Here is a 26,177-nt window from a genome sequence, read left to right as displayed (position 1 = left end):
TGCCTAAACCCTATTACAGGGGCTGAGTCACTGGTTTACTGGTGCTCTTCCATGCCGTCCCTAGGAGGGGTATGCCACTTGAGTGGGTTGAGTCACTGATGCGATCTTTCTGTCCATGTTTGGCGCCCCCCTAGGGTTCGTGCCGTGGGGGAGGTCTTCGTGGGCTATACTCGGCCTTGTCTCCGGGTAGTAGGTTGGTGGTTGAAGATATCCCTCTAGTGGTGTGGGGGCTGTGCCTTGGCAAAGTGGGTGGGGTTATATCCTGCCTGTTTGGCCCTGTCCGGGGTTATTGTCAGACAGGACCACAGTATCTCCCAACCCCTCCTGTCTCAGCCTCCAGTATTTATGCTGCAATAGTTTGTGTTTCGGGGGGCTAGGGTCAGTCTGTTATATCTGGCCCTAAAACCATGCCTCAGGATTACCATGCCTCAGGATTACCATGCCTCAGGAATACCATGCCTCAGGATTACCATGCCTCAGGAATACCATGCCTCAGGAATACCATGCCTCAGGAATACCATGCCTCAGGAATACCATGCCTCAGGAATACCATGCCTCAGGACTACCAGACCTCAGGAATACCATGCCTCAGGAATACCATGCCTCAGGAATACCATGCCTCAGGATTACCATGCCTCAGGAATACCATGCCTCAGGATTACCATGCCTCAGGATTACCATGCCTCAGGACTACCAGACCTCAGGAATAACATGCCTCAGGAATACCATGCCTTAGGAATACCATGCCTCAGGAATACCATGCCTCAGGAATACCATGCCTCAGGACTACCAGACCTCAGGACTACCAGACCTCAGGACTACCATGCCTCAGGAATACCGTGCCTCAGGACTACTGTGCCTCAGGACTACCAGACCTGCTGTTTTGGACTCTCTCTCTTCCGCACCTGCTGTCTCTAACTCTGAATGATCGGCCATGAAAAGCCAACTGACATTTACTCCTGAGGTGCTGACCTGTGATTATTATTATCTGACCCTGCTGGTCATCTATGAATGTTTGAACATCTTGGCCATGTTCTGTTATAATCCACACATGGCACAGCCAGAAGAGGACTGGCCACCTCTCAGAGCCTGGTTCCTCTCTAGGTTTCTTCCTAGGTTCTGGCCTTTCTAGGGAGTTTTTCATAGCCACCCTGCTTCGACACCTGCATGGCTTGCTGTTTGGGGTTTTAGGCTGGGTACAGCACTTTCAAAGTACAGCACTTTGTGACATTGGCTGATATAAAAAGGGCTTTATAAATACATTTTATTGATTGATTGATTGACTTGGTCTTTTACCAAATAGGGCTATCTTCTGTATACCACCCCTACCTTGTCACAACACAACTGAATGGCTCAAACGCATTAAGAACGAAAGACACTCCACAAATTAACTTTTAACAAGGCACACCTGTTAATTGAATTGCATTCCAAGTGACTACCTCATGAAGCTGGTTGAAAGAATGCCAAGAGTGTGCAAAGCTGTCATAAAGGCAAACTGTGGCTACTTTGAAGAATCTCAAATATAAAAAATATTTTGATTTGTTTAAACACTTTTTTGGTTACTACATGATTTTCATGTGTTTTTTCATAGTTTCGATGTCTCCAGTATTACTTTACAATAGTAAAAATAAAGAAAACCCTTGAATGAGTAGATGTGTCCAAACTTTGGATATATATATATATATATATATATATATATATATATATATATATATATATATATATATATACACACACACTACCGTTCAAAAGTTTGGGGTCACTTAGAAATGTCCTTGTTTTCAATGAAAACATACATGAAATGAGTTAGAAAATGAATAGGAAATATAGTCAAGACGTTAATGATTTTTAATTGAAATAATAATTGTGTCCTTCAGACTTTCGTCAACGAATCCTCCACGTGCAGCAATTACAGCCTTGCATATCTTTGTCATTCTAATTGTCAATTTGTTGAGGTAATCTGAAGAGATTTCACCCCATGCTTCCTGAAGCACCTCCCACAAGTTGGATTGGCTTGATGGGCACTTCTTACGTACCATACGGTCAAGCTGCTCCCACAACAGCTCAATAGGGTTGAGATCTGGTGACTGTGCTGGCCACTCCATTATAAACAGAATACCAGCTGACTGCTTCTTCCCTAAATAGTTCTTGCATAGTTTGGAGATGTGCTTTGGGTTATTGTACTGTTGTAGGAGGAAATTGGCTCCAATTAAGCACCGTCCACAGGGTATGGCATGGCATTGCAAAATGGAGTGATATCCTTCCTTAGATTTGTCTGTCCATAACACTTTTTTTCCAATCTTCCTCTGTCCAGTGTCTGTGTTCTTTTGTCAAATGTCTGTGTTCTTTTGCCCATCTTAATCTTTTGTTTTTATTGGCCAGTCTGAGATATGGCTTTTTCTTTGCAACTCTGCTTAGAAGGCCAGCATCCCAGAGTCGACTCTTCACTGTTGACGTTGAGACTGGTGTTTTGTGGGTACTATTTAATGAAGCTGCCAGTTGAGAACTTGTGAGGTGTCTGTTTCTCAAACTAGACACTCTAATGTACTTGTCCTCTTGCTCAGTTGTGCACCGGGGCCTCCCACTCCTCTTTCTATTCTGGTTAGGGCCAGTTTGCGCTGTTCTGTGAAGGGAGTAGTACACAACGTTGTACGAGACCTTCAGTTTCTTGGCAATTTTTTGCATGGAATAGCCTTCATTTCGCAGAACAAGAATAGACTGACAAGTTTCAGAAGAAAGTCATTTGTTTCTGGCCATTTTGAGCCTGTAACCGAACCCACAAATGCTGATGCTCCAGATACTCAACTAGTCTAAAGAAGGCCAGTTTTATCGCTTCTTTAATCAGAACAACAGTCTTCAGCCGTGCTGACATAATTGCAAAAGGTTTTTCTAATGATCAATTAGCCTTTTTAAAATTATAAACTTGGATTAGCTAACACAACGTGCCATTGGAACACAGGAGTGATGGTTTCTGATAATGGGCCTCTGTACGCCTATGTAGATATTCCATTAAAAATCAGCCGTTTCCAGCTGCAATAGTCATTTACAACATTAACAATGTCTACACTGTATTTCTGATCAATTTTATGTTATTTTAATGGATACAAAAATGTGCTTTACTTTCAAAAACAAGGACATTCCTAAGTGATCCCAAAGTTTTGAACTGTAGTGTGTGTATATATATATATATATATATATATATATATATATATATATATATATATATATATATATATATATATATATATATATATATATATATATATATCAATCATTATGGAATACATTATGCTGAATGCAAGGAGGGTCATGTAACTTGTTCCCCAAGTGCGGGGGTCAACAGATTTGGTGCACCAGTTCACACCAGCAGAACAGCCAGAGGGCATTCTCTAGTCTCGATGGATGCCTTGAAAGTTGAACATTTTTTCTCTGAAGAATCTGTAGGCATTTTCCATAATGAGCAGAAATATATCGTATTGACTATTTATATATTTTACAGAAGAGCTGTAAAACCAGCATTTCAGCATGCACCCTTCACACTGATCCCAGACCTGTGCCTGCGGGGAAAACTTCTATCCAGAACCATGTTTGCACATGCTTGGAGAGACACAGGAGAGAGACACAGGAGACACGGGGCTGTCCAACAGATGTTTCACATTCAACACGTGTGGTGTTACAGCTACAGCTGTATCCTTAAATCATGTATGCAAATATTCCCAAATTAAGTTCAAGAATGCAGCGAGGGTTCACCCAGAGTTTGTGACGACGTAGCTCCATAAAACATAAATCAATGTTGCAAACATAGACATAAATCAATTACTATAGTTGAATATGTTATTAGTTCCTTATTGGCCAAATGCCTCAAGTAAACATGATGGAGGGATGCTTTCATTCACACAACACTGTCCAAGAGACAGTGACATCAATCTATATAGTCCTGTGTAGTTCAGTTGGTAGGCACTTGCAATGTCAGGGTTGTGGGTTCGATTCCCATGGGGGACCAGTATGAAAACGTATGCACTCGCTAAACTGTAAGTTGCTCTAGATCTGTGTGTCTGTTAAATGCGTATAATACGTAGTTGTTTTAATTAACTTGCTTTCAATGTCTAAGATATATTATTATTGACAAAGACCTTTTGAAATGCTTTGCCCACATGTTCTTTTGGCAAAGGCCAACACTCCAAAAAAGACTTCCTTTATTAGTCAAGAACGTCAAAACCACAAAAAGCTAGACCGCATTTGATGCCATTTGGCACACGCTCTCTCCTGACTGACTTCATCACGCTTATTATGTCTGTGTGTGTGGCGTTCAGGGTCTGTGTTGAATCGGGGAGATAGCCTTACCTTGTATACCACCTGACAAAGCAGACACAACATGAGAGAATGGGGACTACAGTTAATAAATACTGTGAGGAAGAAGGAAGGGGGGGGGGCGGACCTGAATGAAATCAGTGAAATGTAAATGGAGAGAAGATGAGTCACAGAAAAGAGGGAGATAGGGAATAAAGGAGAGGCGTCAACAAACAATAAATATTCATGTTTGCTCACAGTACCTCTGTGTGCTGTATTTACATATTCAGCCTGAACCAATGCACACGGGAGAAACCATTATGGGAGGAATAGAGGGGTGCAAGAAGGCTTAGGAATGTGCACCCATTGGCCAGTGGTGACCGTCGAAGGCGTTCAGTATAGCAGAATAATGGTTCCCGAGTGGCGCTGCGGTCTAAAGGCATTGCATCACAGTGCTATAGGCGTCACTACAGACCCTGGTTCGATCCCGGGCTGTATCACAACTGGCTGTGATTGTGAGTCCCATAGGGCGGTGCACAATTGGCCCAGTGTTGTCCTTGTTAGGGTTTGGCTGGTGTAGGCCATCATTGTAAATAATAATTTGTTCTTAACTGAGTTGCCTAGTTAAATAAAGGTTAGAAAAGAACATACGCTTCTTTCCCCTCTAATCAGGGACTGATTTAGACCTGGGATACCAGGTGGGTATTTCCCCTCTAATCAGGGACTGATTTAGACCAGGGACACCAGGTGGGTGTTTCCCATCTAATCAGGGACTGATTTAGACCTGGGACACCAGGTGGGTGATTCCCCTCTAATCAGGGACTGATTTAGACCAGGGACACCAGGTGGGTGCAATAGAAAACCAGCAGTGCTCCAGACCTCGTAGGGTCAGAGTTAAATAGCCCTGACATACTGGTTCTCTACTGGTGCATCAGGAACCACTGGTTGGTCAGGGCCAGTCCCTCTTGGGTCACGACTAAAGGAACATGGCTTAGTGTATCTATATGGTCATATAAGCCTGTTCAGCTGTAGGTGGGTCACTCATAATGCAAGAATTCTAGGCAGCTGCCAATGATATAAGCAACATCAGCACCTTATTACTAAATACCTCCAAACAGACATTCCTTCATTCCCCTCATGATCACTGTTATGGCATTAGGTCAGCTCTCTCTAACCCTGCCGGCAGACAACATCTCATTCAGGCTGACTGTTCTCTGTGGCAGGTATACTGAAGCTCTTCTGTGGCGTACCAGGGACTCAGAGTTGAAGGATCTTTTGAGAAGAAACATGAGGCTGCAGATTATTCATTCACTCTGAACAGGAATTCACATTCTATCATTCACAGTTCGTTCTGAATTGGAGCCAGACAGATATGATACTTCCTGAGGACATGTCTATATAGGATGAAATACCTTATAAGCACTGAAGAACGGACAGAAAAAGGGCCATCTTGGATCAAATATCAAATAGCATCAGATGAAATCAGAACAGCTATTGTGCTGTACATTTTTCATCCTGCAATTTTATTTTCCAAACGGCCTGAGACATACTTGAGAATAATACCATAGAATAGACTCCATAAACTGTCGGTTCCTTCTCTGCTTTATGATATCAATCAAATGTATTTATAAAGCCCTTTTTACATCAGCTGATGTCACAAAGGGCTGTACAGAAACCCAGCCTAAAACATCAAATAGCAAGAAATACAGATGTAGAAGCACGGTGGCTAGTTAAAACTCCCGAGCAAGGCAGGGACCTAGGAAGAAACCCAGAGAGGAACCAGGCTCTGAGGGGTGACTGTAGAAGGTAACCGTTGATGTGACTGTAGAAGGTAACCTTTGATGTGACCTTTGATGAGACCGTAGCAGGTGACCTTTGATGTGACTGTAGAAGGTAACCTTTGATGTGACTGTAGAAGGTAACCTTTGATGAGACCATAGAAGGTAAACTTTGATGTGACTGTTGAAGGTAACCTTTGATGCGACTGTAGAAGGTAACCTTTGATGTGACCTTTGATGAGACCGTAGCAGGTAACCTTTGATGAGACCATAGAAGGTAACCTTTGATGTGACTGTAGAAGGTAACCTTTGATGTGACTGTAGAAGGTAACCTTTGATGTGACTGTAGAAGGTAACATTTGATGTGACCTTTGATGAGACCATAGAAGGTAACCTTTGATGAGACCATAAAAGGTAACCTTTGATGTGACTGTAGAAGGTAACCTTTGATGTGACTGTAGAAGGTAACCTTTGATGTGACTGTAGAAGGTAACATTTGATGTGACCGTAGAAGGTAACATTTGATGAGACCATAGAAGGTAACATTTGATGTGACTGTAGAAGGTAACCTTTGATGTGACCGTAGAAGGTAACCATTTAAGCACTGAGTCTTTTATCCCTCTTCTTGTTCCTATGTAAATGATAGACAGGAACAAATGTACCCTGCAGCCCTCTTCAGTTCAAATTATATACTGCAACCTCACGACCAAGCTGTTCACTCCTGCCCTTAAGCACAGATCTAGGATCAACTTATCCTGTCCAGTCCCTAACCTTAACCACAAGGGAGACAAAATAAAAACTGACATTAGATCAGAGTGTAGGGGCAACGTCACCATGCGGCCTCTTAGCATTCTCAACAAGGAACATAAGTTTTAATGCTGACACTCATTTCAAACAAAGGTAATTGGAAAGGGTATCACACAGCCACTCTCATCTCCTTCAGCCTTTTGCGTCATTCTTCCTTCAGGATGCATTTCAGATTCGCCACGAAGAGTAAACGACCCCCCCCCCAAAAAAAATATTCCCAGGGCACATTTTTTTCATTAATATAATGAAAGAATAACAATATTGACGACAACAACAAAGTATCTTGAATGCAGCTCATAATTGAAGTCTGTATCAACAGAGTCTCTTGGCAGTTGGTTTAATGGAGGTAGACTTCGTGCCCATTGAATACAGAGAACTCAAGCTAAAACAGTGATCTAAGAAACCCTTGGAACTGTTACAAAGTAAATATGGCAGATTTATCAAACAGAATAATCACATTTGAAAGCAGACTTAAGGTTAACTTTACACTCACAGATTTATTTATTTAATATTATTAAATGTAACCTTTAATTTAACTAGCCAAGTCAGTTAAAAACCTCTTGCCGCTCAGATCCCTTTAGCGGGATCATTTTCGAGCGCCAAATTCAAATTAAATTACAAAAAATATTTAATTTTCATGAAATCACAAGTGCAATACATCAAAACACAGCTTAACTTGTTGTTAATCCAGCCGGCGTGTCAGATTTCAAAAACGTTTTACGGTGAAAGCAAACCATGCGATTATCTGAGAACAACTCATTACATACAGCTAGCAGCAAAGTAGATGGGTCACGAAAAGTCACAAAAGCAATAAAATGAATCACTTACCTTTGATGATCTTCGTATGTTTGCACTCAGGAGACTCCCAGTTACACAATAAATGTTTGTTTTGTTCGATAAAGATTCTCTTTATATCCAAAAACCTCCATTTGGTTGGTGCGTTTTGTTTAGTAATCCACAGGCTCGTACGGTCACGAAGGGCAGACTTCGTGACCGTTCCAAATAGTATCCGGAAAGTTCATAGAAACATGTCAAACGTTTTTTTATAATCAACCCTCAGGTTGTTTTTACAATAAATAATCGATAATATTTCAACAGGACGGTAGCCTTTTCAATAGAAGAGAGAAAGAAAAGGTCTCGCTCCCGGCGCACACGCATGCACAACTCTGAGGACATCTGGCTATCCACTGACGCGATGCGATCATTCTCGCTCATTTTTCAGAATAAAAGCCTGAAACTATGTCTGAAGACTGTTCACACCTTGTGGAAGCCATAGGGAAAGGAATCTGGTTGATATCCCTTTAAATGGAGGATAGGCTTGCAATGGAAAAGAGTAGTTTCAGAAAAACAGCACTTCCTGGATGGATTTCCCTCAGGTTTTCGCTTTCCATATCAGTTCTGTTATACTCAAAGACAATATTTTGACAGTTTTGGAAACTTTAGAGTGTTTTCTATCCTAATTTGCCAATTATTTGCATATTCTAGCTTCTGGGCCTGAGAAATAGGCAGTTTACTTTGGGCACGTTTTTATCCAAACATCAAAACACTGCCACCTAGCCTAAAGAGGTTTTAAGAACCAAATTATTATTTACAATGATGGCCTACACCGGCAAAATCCTAACGACGCTGGACCAATTGTGCGCAGCCCTATGGGACTCCCAATCACAGGCCTGGTTGTGATATAGCCTGGAATCTAACCCGGGTCTGTAGTGAGGCCTCTAGTACTGAGATGCAGTAACTTAGACCGTTAAAATACTACCCTGCTCTTATTACACCAGTTGTCCTGTGGTACACAAGTCCTAATTTAGCCTGCTTCCTTCAGCTCTGTACAAAAATACCTCTATTGTGAGGACTATCCCTTAATGTTTCCTGCAGGGTGTCTGTTTGAGTCAGACACAGTAGAATACACAGTGAGGTCCTGTAGTTTAGGAGAACACACAGGAAAGAGGTGGTTCAATTTGATCTCTGCTTATAGGCATTGTGGTTTTAAAAAGTCAGTTCCCTACTGAACCGACATATGCAGCACAATCGTATTTATGGAAATGAAGGCTGTTCTGACAGGCATGGTGGTGGCTAGATATGTACCTGGGGCACACTTCCTCCTAGGTAGAACAGGATGCAGTGGTTTATCAAAACAGCAGAGCAGACAGAGAGGTTGGGCTGCTCACACACAGAGCTCTGAACACACAACTTGGGAGAATGTTGCCAGATCCTTTATTGTGGATAGATCTAACTAAACCTACTCAAATCTATCACATACTAGGTTTGGCACCCTATTCCCAGAACGACCCTGATTGTCTTTCTCAGTTATCAGATACACTAAGGGGGAGAACCAGGTTGAAACCAGATGCTGCGAGGTGACCCTGGGATGCTGGGACGGACCACGTGAGGGAGTAAGGAACTGAACAAACCCGCCAGTCAGCAGCCAGGCCAGCACCATCCGTAATGAAACCTAATTTACCATAATGACCTGCACGCTCAGAAAGCAGGTTAATCTCTAGCCTCTAGCTTGCTCACACACTAAGGAACAAGACCCATGTACCGTCTCTGCCTGCCTCTGCCTGACCACCTGGTTGAAAAACAGAGATGTGCTGCAGTGCATAAGTGATGACAGACAGAGAGGCAGTGATGACAGACAGACAGGCAGTGATGACAGACAGAGAGGCCGGCTGCACCGGAGGTGATTACTGTACTCCGTGGAGACTGCAAAAAAATATAAAAAAAATAAAAACTGTCACAAACGCACCACACAATTTTACAAAAGCACAGTCATTTTTTGGGAACACACACACACAACACTTAGGGGAACACTGGCACACACCACAAACACACACATTACATTTGAATCATTTAGCAGACACTCTTATCCAGAGCGACTTACCCCAGTGCGAGTACACACATTTTGGTACTCATGTCATAATGCCCTTAATACAGGTCCCTGGATACCCAAATCTTTATAATGAGCAATTACTAAACATCTTGTAATTCTATGAAAACACAGGATCAAAATGGGCCACATGATAGAGCAGATCAGTCTTTAAGGTTCCTACCTGCTGTAAATAAAACACGAAATACAGGTGTTCATATGGAGAAACACTCTGAATGGTAAAACTGACCAGAGAACAGAGGAGCTTAATGACATTTTCGAGTATATAGTAGAGAGACGGACGGAAGCATGTGTCTGCACACACACACACACACACACACACACACACACACACACACACACACACACACACACACACACACACACACACACACACACACACACACACACACACACACAGGCTAAAGAGAGTACATAGAGATGCTAATGTAAAGCTAGCAGCATCTCCGGATTACCCTCAGAGCTGATAATCCTGTGTCCTTGGAGCCCTGTGCAGCCCTCTCAATGACACTGAGCACAGATGCAGTGTAAGCGTGCACACACACACACACACAGCACATTTACCCTCAGCCATTGACAACCAGATGCAATGCACACACACACACACACACACACACACACACACACACACATTTACACACAGCCACAGACAACAGACACACACACACACACACACAGCACATTTACCCTCAGCCATAGACAACCAGATGCTATGCACACACACACACACACACACACACACACAGCACATTTACCCTCAGCCATAGACAATCAGATGCTATGCCACACACACACACACACACAGCACATTTACCCTCAGCCATAGACAACCAGATGCTACACACACACACACACACACACACACACACACACACACACACACACACACACACACACACACACACACACACACTTACCCTCATTCGCTCTACCAGACACACAGACGCTCCAGCAGTCAGTAGCTGATGTAATGGGGATACAGTCCAGACAGTGATTGTTTATTCCCATTACATCTGCGTGACTGTGGTCGTACATAGTACGTACACCTATAAATGAGAGACAGGCAACCACTGTCAGAACACAGATCTTTTCCTGCATGTAGGCTACTGCACTCTGCTGCACACGCAGGACAAGGACAGAATGACAACACAGAACACAATATGGCGCTGTGTAAAAACTGGAACATTGTAATAAGGCTCAAAGACTAGGACTGAAATAGCTGCTGCTGAGCCGGTAGGTGTGGTATCATGGCAACTAGAGGCTCAGGTTTGATGTCACAGCAGATCACCATGGCAACCGGCCCAGATCGCCTGTCACAGCGTGAGGTCAGTGTTTCTATGGAAACACACCAGCTGAGCAGTAAGCTGTTGCCCCCCCCCCTCCCCTCTGCTCTGAGTGAGTGAATGAACAGGAACAGGGACAGGAAGAGAGTGAAAGAGGGGGAGGGAGATAGAGAAAGGGGGAGGGAGAGAGCAAGAGAGGGAATGGGAGTGAAGAAGGGGAGGGAGATAGAGGGGGAGGGGATAGGGAGTCAAGAAGGGGAGGGAGATAGAGGGGGGAGGGGATAGGGAGTCAAGAAGGGGAGGGAGAGAGAGGGGGAGGGGATAGGGAGTCAAGAAGGGGAGGGGAGAGAGGGGGAGGGGATAGGGAGTCAAGAAGGAGAGGGAGAGAGAGGGGGAGGGGATAGGGAGTCAAGAAGGGGAGGGCGAGAGGGGGAGGGGATAGGGAGTCAAGAAGGGGAGGGAGAGAGAGTAAGAGAAGGATGCATATTCAGAACTGCCTGTAATAGTAGTCTACACACAGGAACATGCAGCCAGCAAATAGGAACAGGCAGCCAGGACACAGGCAGCCAGCACACAGGAACAGGCAGCCAGCACACAGGCAGCCAGCAAACAGGCAGCCAGCAAACAGGAACAGGCAGCCAGCAAACAGGAACAGGCAGCCAGGACACAGGAACAAGCAGCCAGGACACAGGAACAAGCAGCCAGCACACAGGAACAGGCAGCCAGCACACAGGAACAGGCAGCCAGCACACAGGAACAGGCAGCCAGCAAACAGGAACAGGCAGCCAGGACACAGGAACAGGCAGCCAGCCAGCACACAGGAACAGGCAGCCAGCCAGCACACAGGAACAGGCAGCCAGTAAACAGGAACAGGCAGCCAGCAAACAGGAACAGGCAGCCAGGACACAGGAACAGGCAGCCAGCCAGCACACAGGAACAGGCAGCCAGCCAGCACACAGGAACAGGCAGCCAGTAAACAGGAACAGGCAGCCAGCAAACAGGAACAGGCAGCCAGCGAACTGGCAGCCAGCACACAGGAACAGGCCGCCAGGACACAGGAACAGGCAGCCAGCACACAGGCAGCCAACACACAGGCAGTCACAGTACACAGCCAACACACAGGCAGCCAGCGCACAGGAACAGGCAGCCAGCGCACAGGAACAGGCAGCCAGCGCACAGGAACAGGCAGCCAGCGCACAGGAACAGGCAGCCAGCGCACAGGAACAGGCAGCCAGCGCACAGGAACAGGCAGCCAGCGCACAGGAACAGGCAGCCAGCACACAGGAACAGGCAGCCAGCGCACAGGAACAGGCAGCCAGCGCACAGGAACAGGCAGCCAGCGCACAGGAACAGGCAGCCAGCGCACAGGAACAGGCAGCCAGCGCACAGGAACAGGCAGCCAGCGCACAGGAACAGGCAGCCAGCACACAGGAACAGGTGCTGCCTGTGGTCAAAACGAACACATTAAACAGAGCATTACCTCTAAACTACAAGCATCTTGGCAAACACACATGTAGAAACATAACCTTCATTGCACACAGACTGCACACCACATAATCATTCACGGCACATCCACAATACCTGCAGCAGCAGCATGTCTGTGTTTGGACTTAAAAACCTGCATTGTTCAATTATGTCATAGAAGCCCGAAAATTATTACATTATAAGATTTGATCAAATAACGGCCATGGCTTCTCTGCAGTGTCCTTAGATTATATCAAGGTTTAAGGAGTTCCATAGCTTTGCAAGGGGCGCCATCAGGTGGGGAAAAGGTGGAACTACCTGGACACATTATAACTGCACCACGTCATTGAACAAGACATTATAACTGCACCACGTCATAGAACAAGGACTTGTCGTTTGAGAATTGTATAAATAGTTGTGTTTCGGAGGATGCACGACTCTCGGCCTTCTTCTGTCCTGTGTCCGATGAGACAAGACTGTAACTACCAATTGGATACCACGAAATTGGAGGAGAAAAAAAGGGGTAAAAAAAAAGATATAATTATTACCCACCCCTACTCTACAATGTTTAGTTAGTTTTTAGCATGTTGATCGAAAGCAGACACCCTTCCAAATATACCACTTCCCATGTTTTCCTTACGATTTAAGCAGCTCATTGGTGCTCATTGGTGCTCATTGTGTCATAACGGAGTACTTTATCAAAAAGGACCCCCCACCACCACTGATATAAGGTTTATTCTGCATTCTGCGCCTAAGGGAAACTTCTTATATCCAACAAAAAGTAAATATACTATAGATGACTTCTCTCCCTGTGAGGGCACATAACCACAACCAGATGAATAGATGAATAGAGTGATGTTATTTAGGCCACAGGGGAAGAGCAGTGGGCCCAGGTTCAGAAGCTGATGTTATAGGGTAGAAAAAAATCAAATAAACTTGAAACTGAACTCAGGTGCATCCTGTTTCCATTGATCATCCTTAAATTGTATTTACAACTTGATTGGAGTCCACCTGTAGTAAATTCAATTGATTGGACATTTTTTTGGAAAGGCACACACCTGTCCTTATAAAAGGTCCCACAGTTGACAGTGGATGCCAGAGCAAAAACCAAGCCATGAGGTCGAAGGAATTGTCCGTAGAGCTCCGAGACAGGATTGTGTCGAGGCACAGATCTGGGGAAGGGTACCAAAACATTTCTGCAGCGTTGAAGGTCCACAGGAACACAGTGGCCTCCATCATTCTTAAATGGAAGAAGTTTGGAACCACCAAGACTCTTCCTAGAGCTGGCTGCCCACTCAAACTGGGTAAACGGAGGAAAGGCCTTGGTCAGGGAGGTGACCAAGAACCCGATGGTCACTCTGACAGAGCTCCAGAGGTCCTCTGTGGAGATGGGAGAACCGTCCAGACGGAAGACACTCCTCCGTAAAAGCACATGACAGCCCACTTGGAGTTTGCCAAAAGGCACCTAAAGGACTCTCAGAACATGAGAAACAAAGTTCTCTGGTCTGATGAAACCAAGATTGGACTTTTTGGCCTGCATGCCAAGCGTCACGTCTGGAAGAGAGAAGGCACGGGTCATCATCTGGCCAATACCATCCCTACAGTGAAGCATGGTGGTGGCAGCATCATGCTGTGGGTGTTTTTTAGCGACGCTCCCCATCCAACCTGACAGAGCTTGAGAGGCTCTGCAGAGAAGAATGGGAGAAACTCCACAAATACAGGTGTGCCAAGCTTGTCCAGTCATACCCAAGAAGCCTCGAGGCTGTAATCGCTGCCAAAGGTGCTTCAACAAAGTACTGAGTAAAGGGTCTGAATACTTATGTGATCAGTTTCAACACTTCTCCACTGGGATTCTTTGCCTCAAACCCTTTTACAGGGGCTGAGTCACTGGTTTACTGGTGCTCTTCCATGCAGTATTTAAGAGCGGTGCGTCACTTGAGTAGGTTGAGTCACTGACGTGATCTTCCTGTCCGGGTTGGTGCCCCCCCTTGGGTTCGTGCCGTGGGGGAGATCTTCGTGGGCTATACTCGGCCTTGTCTCAGGATGGTAAGTTGGTAGTTGAAGATATCCCTCTAGTGGTGTGGGGGCTGTGCTTTGGCAAGGTGGGTTGGATTATATCTTGCCTGTTTGTCCCTGTCCGGGGGTATCGTCGGACGGGGCCAGAATGTCTCCCGACCCCTCCCGTCTCAGCCTCCAGTAGTTATGCTGCAATAGTTTGTGTTGGGGGGCCAGAATGTCTCCCGACCCCTCCCGTCTCAGCCTCCAGTAGTTATGCTGCAATAGTTTGTGTTGGGGGGCTAGTCAAATCAAATTTTATTTGTCACATACACATGGTTAGCAGATGTTAATGCGAGTGTAGCGAAATGCTTGTGCTTCTAGTTCCGACAATGCAGTAATAACGAACAAGTAATCTAACTAACAATTGGCCTTGAAAAAACTACTGTCTTATACACAGTGTGAAGGGGATAAAGAATATGTACATAAGGATATAGTTTGAATGAGTGAATACCCTCTGGAGAGCCTTACGGTTGAGGGCGGTGCAGTTGCCATACCAGGCGGTGATACAGCCCGCCAGGATGCTCTCGATTGTGCATCTGTAGAAGTTTGTGAGTGCTTTTGGTGACAAGCTGAATTTCTTCAGCCTCCTGAGGTTGAAGAGGCGCTGCTGCGCCTTCTTCACGATGCTGTCTGTCTGTGTGAGTGGACCAATTCAGTTTGTCTGTGATGTGTATGCCGAGGAACTTAAAACTTGCTACCCTCTCCACTACTGTTCCATCGATGTGGATGGGGGGTGTTCCCTCTGCTGTTTCCTGAAGTCCACAATCATCTCCTTAGTTTTGTTGACGTTGAGTGTGAGGTTATTTTCCTGACACCACACTCCGAGGGCCCTCACCTCCTCCCTGTAGGCCGTCTCGTCGTTGTTGGTAATCAAGCCTACCACTGTTGTGTCGTCCGCAAACTTGATGATTGAGTTGGAGGCGTGCGTGGCCACGCAGTCGTGGGTGAACAGGGAGTACAGGAGAGGGCTCAGAACGCACCCTTGTGGGGCCCCAGTGTTGAGGATCAGCGGGGAGGAGATGTTGTTGCCTACCCTCACCACCTGGGGGCGGCCCGTCAGGAAGTCCAGTACCCAGTTGCACAGGGCGGGGTCGAGACCCAGGGTCTCGAGCTTGATGACGAGCTTGGAGGGTACTATGGTGTTGAATGCCGAGCTGTAGTCGATGAACAGCATTCTCACATAGGTATTCCTCTTGTCCAGATGGGTTAGGGCAGTGTGCAGTGTGGTTGAGATTGCATCGTCTGTGGACCTATTTGGGCGGTAAGCAAATTGGAGTGGGTCTAGTGTGTCAGGTAGGGTGGAGGTGATATGGTCCTTGACTAGTCTCTCAAAGCACTTCATGATGACGGATGTGAGTGCTACGGGGCGGTAGTCGTTTAGCTCAGTTACCTTAGCTTTCTTGGGAACAGGAACAATGGTGGCCCTCTTGAAGCATGTGGGAACAGCAGACTGGTATAGGGATTGATTGAATATGTCCGTAAACACACCGGCCAGCTGGTCTGCGCATGCTCTGAGGGCGCGGCTGGGGATGCCGTCTGGGCCTGCAGCCTTGCGAGGGTTAACACGTTTAAATGTCTTACTCACCTCGGCTGCAGTGAAGGAGAGACCGCATGTTTTCGTTGCAGGCCGTGTCAGTGGCACTGTATTGTCCTCAAAGCGGGCAAAAAGTTATTTAGTCTGCCTGGGAGCAAGACATCCTGGTCCGTGACTGGGCTGGATTTCTTCCTGTAGTCCGTGATTGACTGTAGACCCTGCCACATGCCTCTTGTGTCTGAGCCCTTGAATTGAGATTCTACTTTGTCTCTGTACTGGCGCTTAGCTTGTTTGATAGCCTTGCGGAGGGAATAGCTGCACTGTTTGTATTCAGTCATGTTACCAGACACCTTGCCCTGATTAAAAGCAGTGGTTCGCGCTTTCAGTTTCACACGAATGCTGCCATCAATCCACGGTTTCTGGTTAGGGAATGTTTTAATCGTTGCTTTGGGAACGACATCTTCAACACACGTTCTAATGAACTCGCACACCGAATCAGCGTATTCGTCAATGTTGTTGTCTGACGCAATACGAAACATCTCCCAGTCCACGTGATGGAAGCAGTCTTGGAGTGTGGAGTCAGCTTGGTCGGACCAGCGTTGGACAGACCTCAGCGTGGGAGCCTCTTGTTTTAGTTTCTGTCTGTAGGCAGGGATCAACAAAATGGAGTCGTGGTCAGCTTTTCCGAAAGGGGGGCGGGGCAGGGCCTTATATGCGTCGCGGAAGTTAGAGTAACAATGATCCAGGGTCTTTCCACCCCTGGTTGCGCAATCGATATGCTGATAACATTTAGGGAGTCTTGTTTTCAGATTAGCCTTGTTAAAATCCCCAGCTACAATGAATGCAGCCTCCGGATAAATCGTTTCCAGTTTGCAGAGAGTTAAATAAAGTTCGTTCAGAGCCATCGATGCGTCTGCTTGGGGGGGGATATATACGGCTGTGATTATAATCGAAGAGAATTCTCTTGGTAGAAATCGGTCTACATTTGATTGTGAGGAATTCTAAATCAGGTCGAGGAATTCTAAATCTAGTCTGTTATATCTGGAGTATTTCTCCTGTTTTATCCGCTGTCCTGTGTGAATTTAAGTATACCCTCTCTAATTTTCTTTCTCTCGGAGGACCATGTCTCAGGACTACCTGGCCTGATGACTCCTCGCTGTCCCCAGTCCACCTGGCCGTGCTGCTGCTCCAGTTTGAACTGTTCTGCATGCGGCTATGGGACCCTGACCTGTTCGGATGTGCTACCTGTCCCAGACCTGCTGTTTTCAACTCTCTATAGACACTCTTAATGATCGGCTATGAAAAGCCAACTGACATTTTACTCCTGAGGTGCTAACCTGTTGCACCCTCTACAACCACTGTGATTATTATTATCTCACCCTGCTGGCCATCTATGAACATTTGAGCATCTTGGCCATGTTCTGTTATCTCCTCGCGGCACAGCCAGAAGAGGACTGGCCACCCCATCATAGCCTGTTTCCTCTCTAGGTTCTGGCCTTTCTATGGAGTTTTTCCTAGGGAATTCTACACCTGCATTACTTGCTGTTTGGGATTTTAGGCTGGGTTTCTGTACAGCACTTTGTGACATCAGCTGATGTAAGGACTTTATAAATTTGATTGAGTTTGTCTAAATATGTTTCTTTTTTCATTATGGGGTGTTGTGTCAACTGAAGGGGGAAAAAACAATTTAATACATTTTAGAGTAAGGCTGTAATGTACCAAAATGTGGCTAAAGTAGAGAGTGGATATTTTCCTAATACCCTGTAGATCCCATCTCTTTTTTTCACCAGTTGGCTGAACATGGACCAGAACTCCAGTATTTTTCCTTCAGTTTGTTCTCCATCTTTTTAAACAGGAAGCCAATTCGGTTTCACCACTTATTTCCATGACTTAACTAATTTTCTCATGGCTCCCTTGTCCCTCTGCAGACATACAGTAAGCAATAGGTTTGGAACATCGACTGGTAATAAAACGTTTATATTTTAAATCACAGTATTGAATAACAATACATATCTTATCGTGAGGTCCCCAGCAATTCCCACCCCTACTACATGACCCACATTCACAGGCTGATGTCATACAGGCCAGAGGCAGAAAGCAAAAACTATTTAAGCGGGACAAAAATGAGTCCATGTGTAGGCTACTTGTGCATTTGGAACGTTCATGTTTCCATTTTGAAAATGTTCCTTCTTGTTTATGCCTAACAAACACAGCCCAGGATTAAACATCAGTGCATTTGTTACGTCAACAAGTATTTATATGTCCGATTCCCAAGGGGAGGATACGGCAGCAACACATTCACTCCATTAAAAGGAAAGTCGTGTAGTGGCTTTAATGCCACTGCAGATGTACAGCTAAAGATCTCCCTGGTACAACAGGCCGTACTGTTATCCAATACGTCTGTTTCCGTCATGCGATCATTTCATTTCTCAGAAAACCTGAATGTGGACAATAGCAAGCAATTTTGCAATAGTACTTACATAAATGTGTTTTTTCCCCCAAAACATAAACGAACACGTAAAAAGATTGAAATAAAACGTACTGTCACTGTTTATTTTCAGTCACGTCAACAGTGAACAATGTATTAACACTTAGAAGGACAAAGCCTTTTTCTCAGCTCCAAACTAGTGGATGGAATCATTTTGGCAGACCCTTTGATCGCCACTAGGAGTAGTACCTTTCCCCAGCAGAGCTGCATCAGATAATATGGTCGTGTTTCAAATAACATGACCGTCATATAACACAACGAGGGCAGCTAGTCCCAGCAGTAGTTTCATAGAAAACAAAGAGGACTTAAGTCATTATTAAACACTTGATGCACCAAGGCTGAGTTTAGAACAGCAGCCCAATTCAGATATTTGCTCTACCAATAGGTCTTTTGACCAATCACACCAGATCCTTTTCAGAGCTGATCTGATTAATCAAAAGACCAATTAGTAAAAAAAGATCAGAATTGGACTGCCTGTCTAAACGCAGCCCAAGAGCCTAGTCCTGCTGTTCTCAACACAAGTACACAAACACATCTAAGGATTAGACAGAACAAGTAGGATTCCTACAGCATCATATACACAGTTTATTGTCAACGAAGCACCTGATTATGTTGTTATAGGCGAGTGCCATTTGGTTTGATTCCACAAAACACTATTGATTCCAAATCCCATTATGATATCATCCCTGCAGATTCCATCTGCACCTAGCCATGTCAGACCACTAGTCCCAGAGGTTTACTGTACAGAGTCTTCTTCAGAGAGATGGTAAACCACTTGGTTACAATCAGATTAACAGGCAGGTGAACAGACAGCAGTAGATGTAGCCTCAGACCGGTGGAATGCTAGAGGCCTCTCAAAAGCCTACTTCTTTCCCAGTGATAGACTGAAACGGAAGCAGAGAGGGGGTTGCCCGTGTTAATGATACATAGTATTCTTTATAGTCCTTTCCTAAAAACCAAAAAGAGGATTCACAATAAGGCAATCCATAAGGGGAAAACATAACAGCAATTTCAGCATTTCTTCAAGGCTTTGACAAGACACCAAGTCCAGTAAACAGGTCATCAACACACATGATGGACAGGGTTGCAGACGTGTTTCTGAATATATCTCATTATGGTTTGTCTTGCCATTATTGTCAACTGTATAATAATTTAAGATGTATATGAGTTTTGAATGACTGGCGTTTTTGCACCAGGCCTGTGTCTCCGTTTCTGTGAACCGCTACACACGGACACTAAAGATCCTTGGCAGCATTAAGAGAAGAGGAGAATTACTTCAGTGTGGCACAGACAGTCTGACCAGAGTCATTCTCATTCCAGTGACCAGGCAAAGCAGTGAGATGGAGAGCAAAGGCCAGGGTTGTGTTCAATTAGCGCACACCGTAGCAAAACATGCTCATGTTTTTTGTAAGGAAAACTAGCGTTTCTTGTTGGATAGTCCTTCCCTGTTTTCAGCCTGTCGTCTTCCATTTACGTACCTAGTGAACACCCTCTGGTGGTCATAGGTCAAAGCTGTGAAAATGACACGACATGCACACTGGAGGGAATGTGAAAAGAGCAGTCATAACGGTCATGGTTTTACTAAAAATCATGTTCTCTTAGAGCTAGTATAGAGCCGCTTCACAAAACACTCCAGAGCAACTTTAGGGAATGTCTACTTTTCCCCACAGGTAATGTGATAGAGAAGGAATGCCTACTTTTCCCCACAGGTAATGTGATAGAGAAGGAATGCCTACTTTTCCCCACAGGTAATGTGATAGAAGGAATGCCTACTTTTCCCACAGGTAATGTGATAGAAGGAATGCCTACTTTTCCCCACAGGTAATGTGATAGAGAAGGAATGCCTACTTTTCCCCACAGGTAATGTGATAGAAGGAATGCCTACTTTTCCCACAGGTAATGTGATAGAGAAATAATGTATTTTTCCCCCCCAATATTGCCATTGATTTTCCCCAGCACCTGTAATGCACGACACAGTGTGCCAAACTGTGGATGTGAACCCTCACGTCAGAGCTAACCCTGTTTGAGGCAACTACAACAAACCATCTGGGTAGTGGTGAGCCATGCAAAAAAGGACAAAAGCCAGACGAGGACATGTTGCGAGAGTGAAGCTAAGAGAAACATACTTGTTAAAAGAGTCGTCTTGAAGGTTGAGGACCAGGTTGTCGGCGGAAAGGTACACCTTGTTCTGGGACGTTGCCACCTGAGACAACATAACAGACAAAACACCCAGTTGAAAACGCAGCGTCACAGAGCTAGTCTTTGTAGCAGCTCATAGTACGAGGGTAAACAACCCTCCTTCAGTCCTATTGCCTCAGAAAATAACGGAAGATAGTGATATAACCAGCGAACTGCACCGTGGGTTACCATAGCAACGAGAACCAAACAGCCACAACAAGAACAGGCTGCTAAAAATGACCCCATTCTGACTGGAACAATAAGATCAAAAGTTGAGTAACGATTTCCTCCTAAATAAATGAATGAAGTAGTTATGAGGACAATAACTCCATTGATCTCCAAATTCCTTTATACAGGAACAAGGACACGATTACAACTCACCGTCTTAGCAATGGCCTGGGCAGCTCTGATTCGTCGAAGCTTCAGGTATCCAGGATTCTTCGTCACTGCTTGTCCCAACTACAACACCAAACACACAAGAGCCATAATGAAGGAATACTTCATGAAATTCACACGTGTCAGAAGTATTACAATGTAAATGTACTTTTAAATCCGTCCGTCTGCATATTTTTTCAAGACATGGCATATGAAGGTGCAGTGAGAGACCCGTTGGATTGGACCATACTTTTCTCATCCATCATCTTGGGAAAACACGTACACTTAAGTGGAAATCAACCAATCCTCCATCGTTAACACAACGGAAAGGTCACATGCTTTATTATCTAAATGTTGAAAGTTTGTGGGCGACGGAGACACAAAATGGTGTAGTTTGAGGTCATGTGGCAGAGATTGATGCAGTTGATGGAGATGGGGGTGTGAGCAGGTGGGTCTGGAGATGGGGGGGTGAGCAGGTGGGTCTGGAGATGGGGGTGAGCAGGTGGGTCTGGCCAGGTGTGGTGATGTTGATGGAGGGGGTGTGAGCAGGTGGGTCTGGGCAGGTAGTTGATGGAGGGGGGTTGAGCAGGTGGGTCTGGAGGGGGGGTGAGCAGGTGGGTCTGGCCAGGTGTGGTGATGTTGATGGAGGGGGTGTGAGCAGGTGGGTCTGGGCAGGTAGTTGATGGAGGGGGTTGAGCAGGTGGGTCTGGGCAGGTAGTTGATGGAGGGGGGTTGAGCAGGTGGGTCTGGGCAGGTGTGATGTAGTTGATGGAGATGGGGGTGTGAGCAGGCGGGTCTGGGCAGGGTGATGTAGTTGATGAGGGGGGTTGAGCAGGTGGGTCTGGGCAGGTAGTTGATGGAGGGGGGTTGAGCAGGTGGGTCTGGGCAGGTGTGATGTAGTTGATGAGGGGGTGTGAGCAGGCGGGTCTGGGCAGGGTGATGTAGTTGATGGAGATGGGGGTGTGAGCAGGCGGGTCTGGGCAGGTGTGATGTAGTTGATGGAGATGGGGGTGGAGCAGGTGGGTCTGGCCAGGTGTGATGTAGTTGATGAGGGGGTGTGAGCAGGCGGGTCTGGGCAGGTGTGATGTAGTTGATGGAGATGGGGGTGTGAGCAGGTGGGTCTGGCCAGGTGTGATGTAGTTGATGATGGGGGTGTGAGCAGGCGGGTCTGGGCAGGGTGATGTAGTTGATGAGGGGGTTGTGACGTAGTTTGGGTGACACAGTTTACAAGAAAAAAAGGAATTCATATACCACGTTAAGTCAATAAAAAAAAACAATTGTAGACCAGAATAATCTGGTTTTGAAGACATGTGAGGAAGAGGGAGCAGATTGTCTAGAGGTTGTGGTGAAGTTAATGTGTCACCATCTTGGCAGGTTGTGGTGAAGTTAATGTGTCACCATCTTGGCAGGTTGTGGTGAAGTTAATGTGTCACCATCTTGGCAGGTTGTAGTAAAGTTAATGTGTCACCATCTTGGCAGGTTGTAGTGAAGTTAATGTGTCACCATCTTGGCAGGTTGTGGTAAAGTTAATGTGTCACCATCTTGGCAGGTTGTAGTAAAGTTAATGTGTCACCATCTTGGCAGGTTGTAGTGAAGTTAATGTGTCACCATCTTGGCAGGTTGTGGTAAAGTTAATGTGTCACCATCTTGGCAGGTTGTGGTAAAGTTAATATGTTACCATCTTGGCAGCCTCTGCCTCTCCCTCTGCCTGAATAATCTTGTGTCTCTGGTCCTGTTTGGCTTTCTCCACGTAGAACTGGGCTCTCTGGGCCTCCTGTTGGGCTGTAAAGACACATAGGCTGTGTTTTAAAACCCAATGCATGTTCTCACACACACACACACACACACATATGCAAACCTAACGCATGCAAGTACACATCCACAGACAGCCATATATACCCCCCACCCCACAATGGGTACGTACCAACTTGTTTGGCCTCTACGGCAGCAGTGTACTCCCTGCTGAAGCTCAGCTCTGTGATGGCTACATCGTCCAGGATGATGTTGAAGTCTTTGGCTCTCTCAAACAGCTCCCGGCGAATCAACAAGGACACCTACAGTAGACCCAGGAACACGGCAGACTCATAAAACACCTTCAGGGAAAAGGCTAAACATATGCAGGAGTTCACGTGTCAATCTAATGCATGTACATTTTTTTTTAAGCAGAGACCGGCAAAGTACACAACCTTGGTCCCGTATAATCCATCACTCCTGTGTGGCAGTACCTGTGTGGCAGTACCTGTGGTCTCTGAGATGAACTGTAGTCTACCTGTGGTCTCTCAGATGAACTGTAGTCTACCTGTGGTCTCTCAGATGAACTGTAGTCTACCTGTGGTCTCTCAGATGAACTGTAGTCTACCTGTGGTCTCTCAGATGAACTGTAGTCTACCTGTGGTCTCTCAGATGAACTGTAGTCTACCTGTGGTCTCTCAGATGAACTGTAGTCTACCTGTGGTCTCTCAGATGAACTGTAGTCTACCTGTGGTCTCTCAGATGAACTGTAGTCTAGCTGTGCTCTCTCAGATTAACTGTAGTCTACCTGTGGTCTCTGTGATGAACTGTAGTCTACCTGTGTGGCAGTACCTGTGCTCTCTGAGATGAGCTGTAGTCTACCTGTGGTCTCTGAGATGAGCTGTAGTCTACCTGTGGTCTCTGAGATGAACTGTAGTCTACCTGTGGTCTCTGAGACGAACTGTAGTCTACCTGTGATCTCTGAGACGAACTGTAGTCTACCTGTGGTCTCTGAGATGAGCTGTAGTCTACCTGTGGTCTCTGAGATGAACTGTAGTCTACCTGTGGTCTCTGAGACGAACTGTAGTCTACCTGTGATCTCTGAGACGAACTGTAGTCTACCTGTGGTCTCTGAGATGAACTGTAGTCTACCTGTGTACGAGTCCCTGTGCCATACCTGTGCTCTCTGAGTGATGAGCTGCGAGGCGTTGAACTTGGCCACCACGCTCTTTAGCACCTCGTTGACGATGGAGGGTAGTACTCTCTCGTCATAGTCCTTCCCCAGCTGCTGGTACATGGCAGGCAGGTTGGCGGCCACGGGACGAGACAGCACACGCAGCCCAATGTTTATCATCTGCAGATCTACACAAGGGAAACAGAGACAGGGAGAGAGAGAGAGACAGAGGAGTCACAGGGCTGTATCCCAACTGGCTGTGATTAGGAGTCCCATAAGACGGCGCACAATTGGCCCAGCGTCATCCGGGTTCGGCCATCATTGTAAATAAGAATATGTTCTTAATTAACTGACTTGCCTATTTAAATAAAAGATTAAAACATCACATCTTTACTGATCTGCTGGACATAATGTATTGGTCTACATGTGTCCATCCCTCCATTTCTGCCATCATGTACCTTTACTTCCAGTTAGTGAAGCGATCTTCCTGGGCCTGGCTCTGATGTCATAGATGATTGGGTACTGGATCCATGGTAACCTGAAGAACAACAACTGTTCAGTTACAATATGGTCATGTGAATTCAGTTTTGTTTCAAGTTGGAGCCTACCGAACATGACGACCCTGGCTTTATGATAAACCCCACCCGAGACAGAGTCCGACAGTGTACCTGAAGTGCAGTCCCTCAGCCAGCACTGTGTCCATCTGCATCCCCCCAATTCTGTTGAAGATGATCGCTCTCTGACCTCCATCCACTGGGAACAAACCATTTCACACAACATTAGAGGGGTGCACTCATGATTGTGATAAGTGCTACCCATTCCACTACCAGAGGTTAAGCATACCCGTGAATGTAGCCTCTTTGACGCCATAGGCCAGAGCTCCAGCACCAATGAGCAGCTTGAGACCTATCCCTGCTCCCTTGCCCCCCGCACCAGACATACGACCGGCCAGGTCCCGCAGATGTGTCAGGAAGCGCTGGGAAGACAGAACAAGGACGTCATGTTAAGCATCTGACAGAGACCCTTTCTCCACAAATGACTACATGGCTTCCTCTACAGTTGTTCATGTATTAGGCCAGTAATACATTGAGCGATTTGGAGGGCTTCTTGTGATGGACCAGCAATTTAACACCCCTCCCCCATCTGGTGGCCTTAAGGGGTACTTGTGTCCAGGACAATGCCTGCCATTCATATTCACCTCGAATATTCTTGAAGATTTATAACATAACAGGTCAATAAGTAATGGATGTGCATGTAAACTGGTCACGTTAACGTTTAAGCAGCACTTAAATCCATGTATTCCACGTAGAAACGGGTAGGCAAATTACCTGCATGTGTGTTGACATTGAATGAATGACTTGGAATTTGTTGGTTCTGCTAACTAGTTATATTTTGGTAACTGCCTGCTAGGCTCGTCTGTTATTCCAAATACCGATATTTTCCCATACTTCAGAAAGAAGCTAGCTATGTTTAACTAGCTAGCAAATATGAACAAAATACATTTAAGTTAACTAGCTTATTAGCATCTGATGCAACGTGAGACCTGGCCTGTTTCTAGCTGGTTAGAGAACTGTTTAGCTAAATTGGCATCGGCAAACCTTAGCTTTCAAATGGAATCTAAAAAAATATATACTTGCTATATTTGATAGCTAGTTGTCAAGCATTGCAGAGAGGATATGAGTCTTAACTACCAGCGTAGTTAGCCAGTTAACCATAACTAGCTAACGTTAGTTATTAGCTAACCTGTGCTAGTTATCTCCATCCTCCTCTCAAGCATAGCCTGTAAGTCATAATATATAACACACGTGTCTGAAATACAAACAGCGTCTACAAGCTGACACTATAACAAGTATTTATTCCCTGTCTATAGTAAGTATGGTTGGTAGCTATTTTAAATACTCACGTTGGGCTCTTTATTCGCCATGCTTGCAGTGTAGTCGATATCCAAGGTCGTCACAGACAACTTTACCTCATTCAGGCGAAAGGCTTTCTGGGACTTGAAGTTCACTGCAGCTAAAATGATATAACTGACATGTGGTGGGCTAGGCTAGTCTGCCTACGGGTTTATTGAAGTGTTGAGTGGCTTAGTCAAAAATATGCATGAATGTTTAGTTCTCATTTGCATACAGG

The 26,177-nt window shown here is 45.5% G+C and overlaps 2 protein-coding genes across 2 annotated transcripts in view; both read right to left on the bottom strand.

The window, feature by feature from the left end:
- LOC121846585 (putative protein FAM47C) overlaps positions 1-12,641 on the bottom strand; it is a 49,397-nt gene extending 36,756 nt beyond the window's left edge. Inside the window, exons 1-2 of the mRNA XM_042322728.1 lie at positions 12,627-12,641; positions 12,166-12,489 (exon numbers count right to left, since the gene is read on the bottom strand). Coding sequence (XP_042178662.1) covers positions 12,166-12,489; positions 12,627-12,641 — 339 coding nt within the window. The remainder of the gene's footprint in view (positions 1-12,165; positions 12,490-12,626) is intronic.
- A 5,986-nt stretch (positions 12,642-18,627) lies between these two features.
- Positions 18,628-26,086, bottom strand: LOC112251417 (prohibitin-2). Its single transcript, XM_024422373.2, has 10 exons — positions 25,951-26,086; positions 24,891-25,023; positions 24,716-24,800; positions 24,506-24,585; positions 24,051-24,235; positions 23,067-23,196; positions 22,821-22,924; positions 21,149-21,226; positions 20,716-20,792; positions 18,628-19,473 (listed from the first exon to the last, which is right to left on the bottom strand). The coding sequence occupies exons 1-10, from the start codon at positions 25,969-25,971 to the stop codon at positions 19,452-19,454; spliced, it is 915 nt and encodes a 304-aa protein (XP_024278141.1). The 5' UTR covers positions 25,972-26,086; the 3' UTR covers positions 18,628-19,451.
- Between the last annotated feature and the right edge of the window lie 91 nt (positions 26,087-26,177).

This window comes from Oncorhynchus tshawytscha, linkage group LG05 (assembly GCF_018296145.1).
Source record: "Oncorhynchus tshawytscha isolate Ot180627B linkage group LG05, Otsh_v2.0, whole genome shotgun sequence".
NCBI classification, from domain to species: Eukaryota; Metazoa; Chordata; class Actinopteri; order Salmoniformes; family Salmonidae; genus Oncorhynchus; species Oncorhynchus tshawytscha.
The sequence above is the reverse complement of the archived record's forward strand: the minus strand, read 5'-3'. Positions and strand labels throughout refer to the sequence as shown.

Bases quoted from the DNA above. Each gene is read 5' to 3' on its own strand.
- LOC112251417 (XM_024422373.2), bottom strand. From the start codon at position 25,971: ATGGCGAATAAAGAGCCCAAC. The intron at 20,793-21,148 runs GTGAGTTGTAAT...ATGTTGTCTCAG, and splicing joins CCCAGGCCATTGCTAAGACG to GTGGCAACGTCCCAGAACAA. The intron at 19,474-20,715 runs GTATGTTTCTCT...CTTCCGTTTCAG, and splicing joins CAAGACGACTCTTTTAACAA to TCTATCACTGGGAAAGAAGT.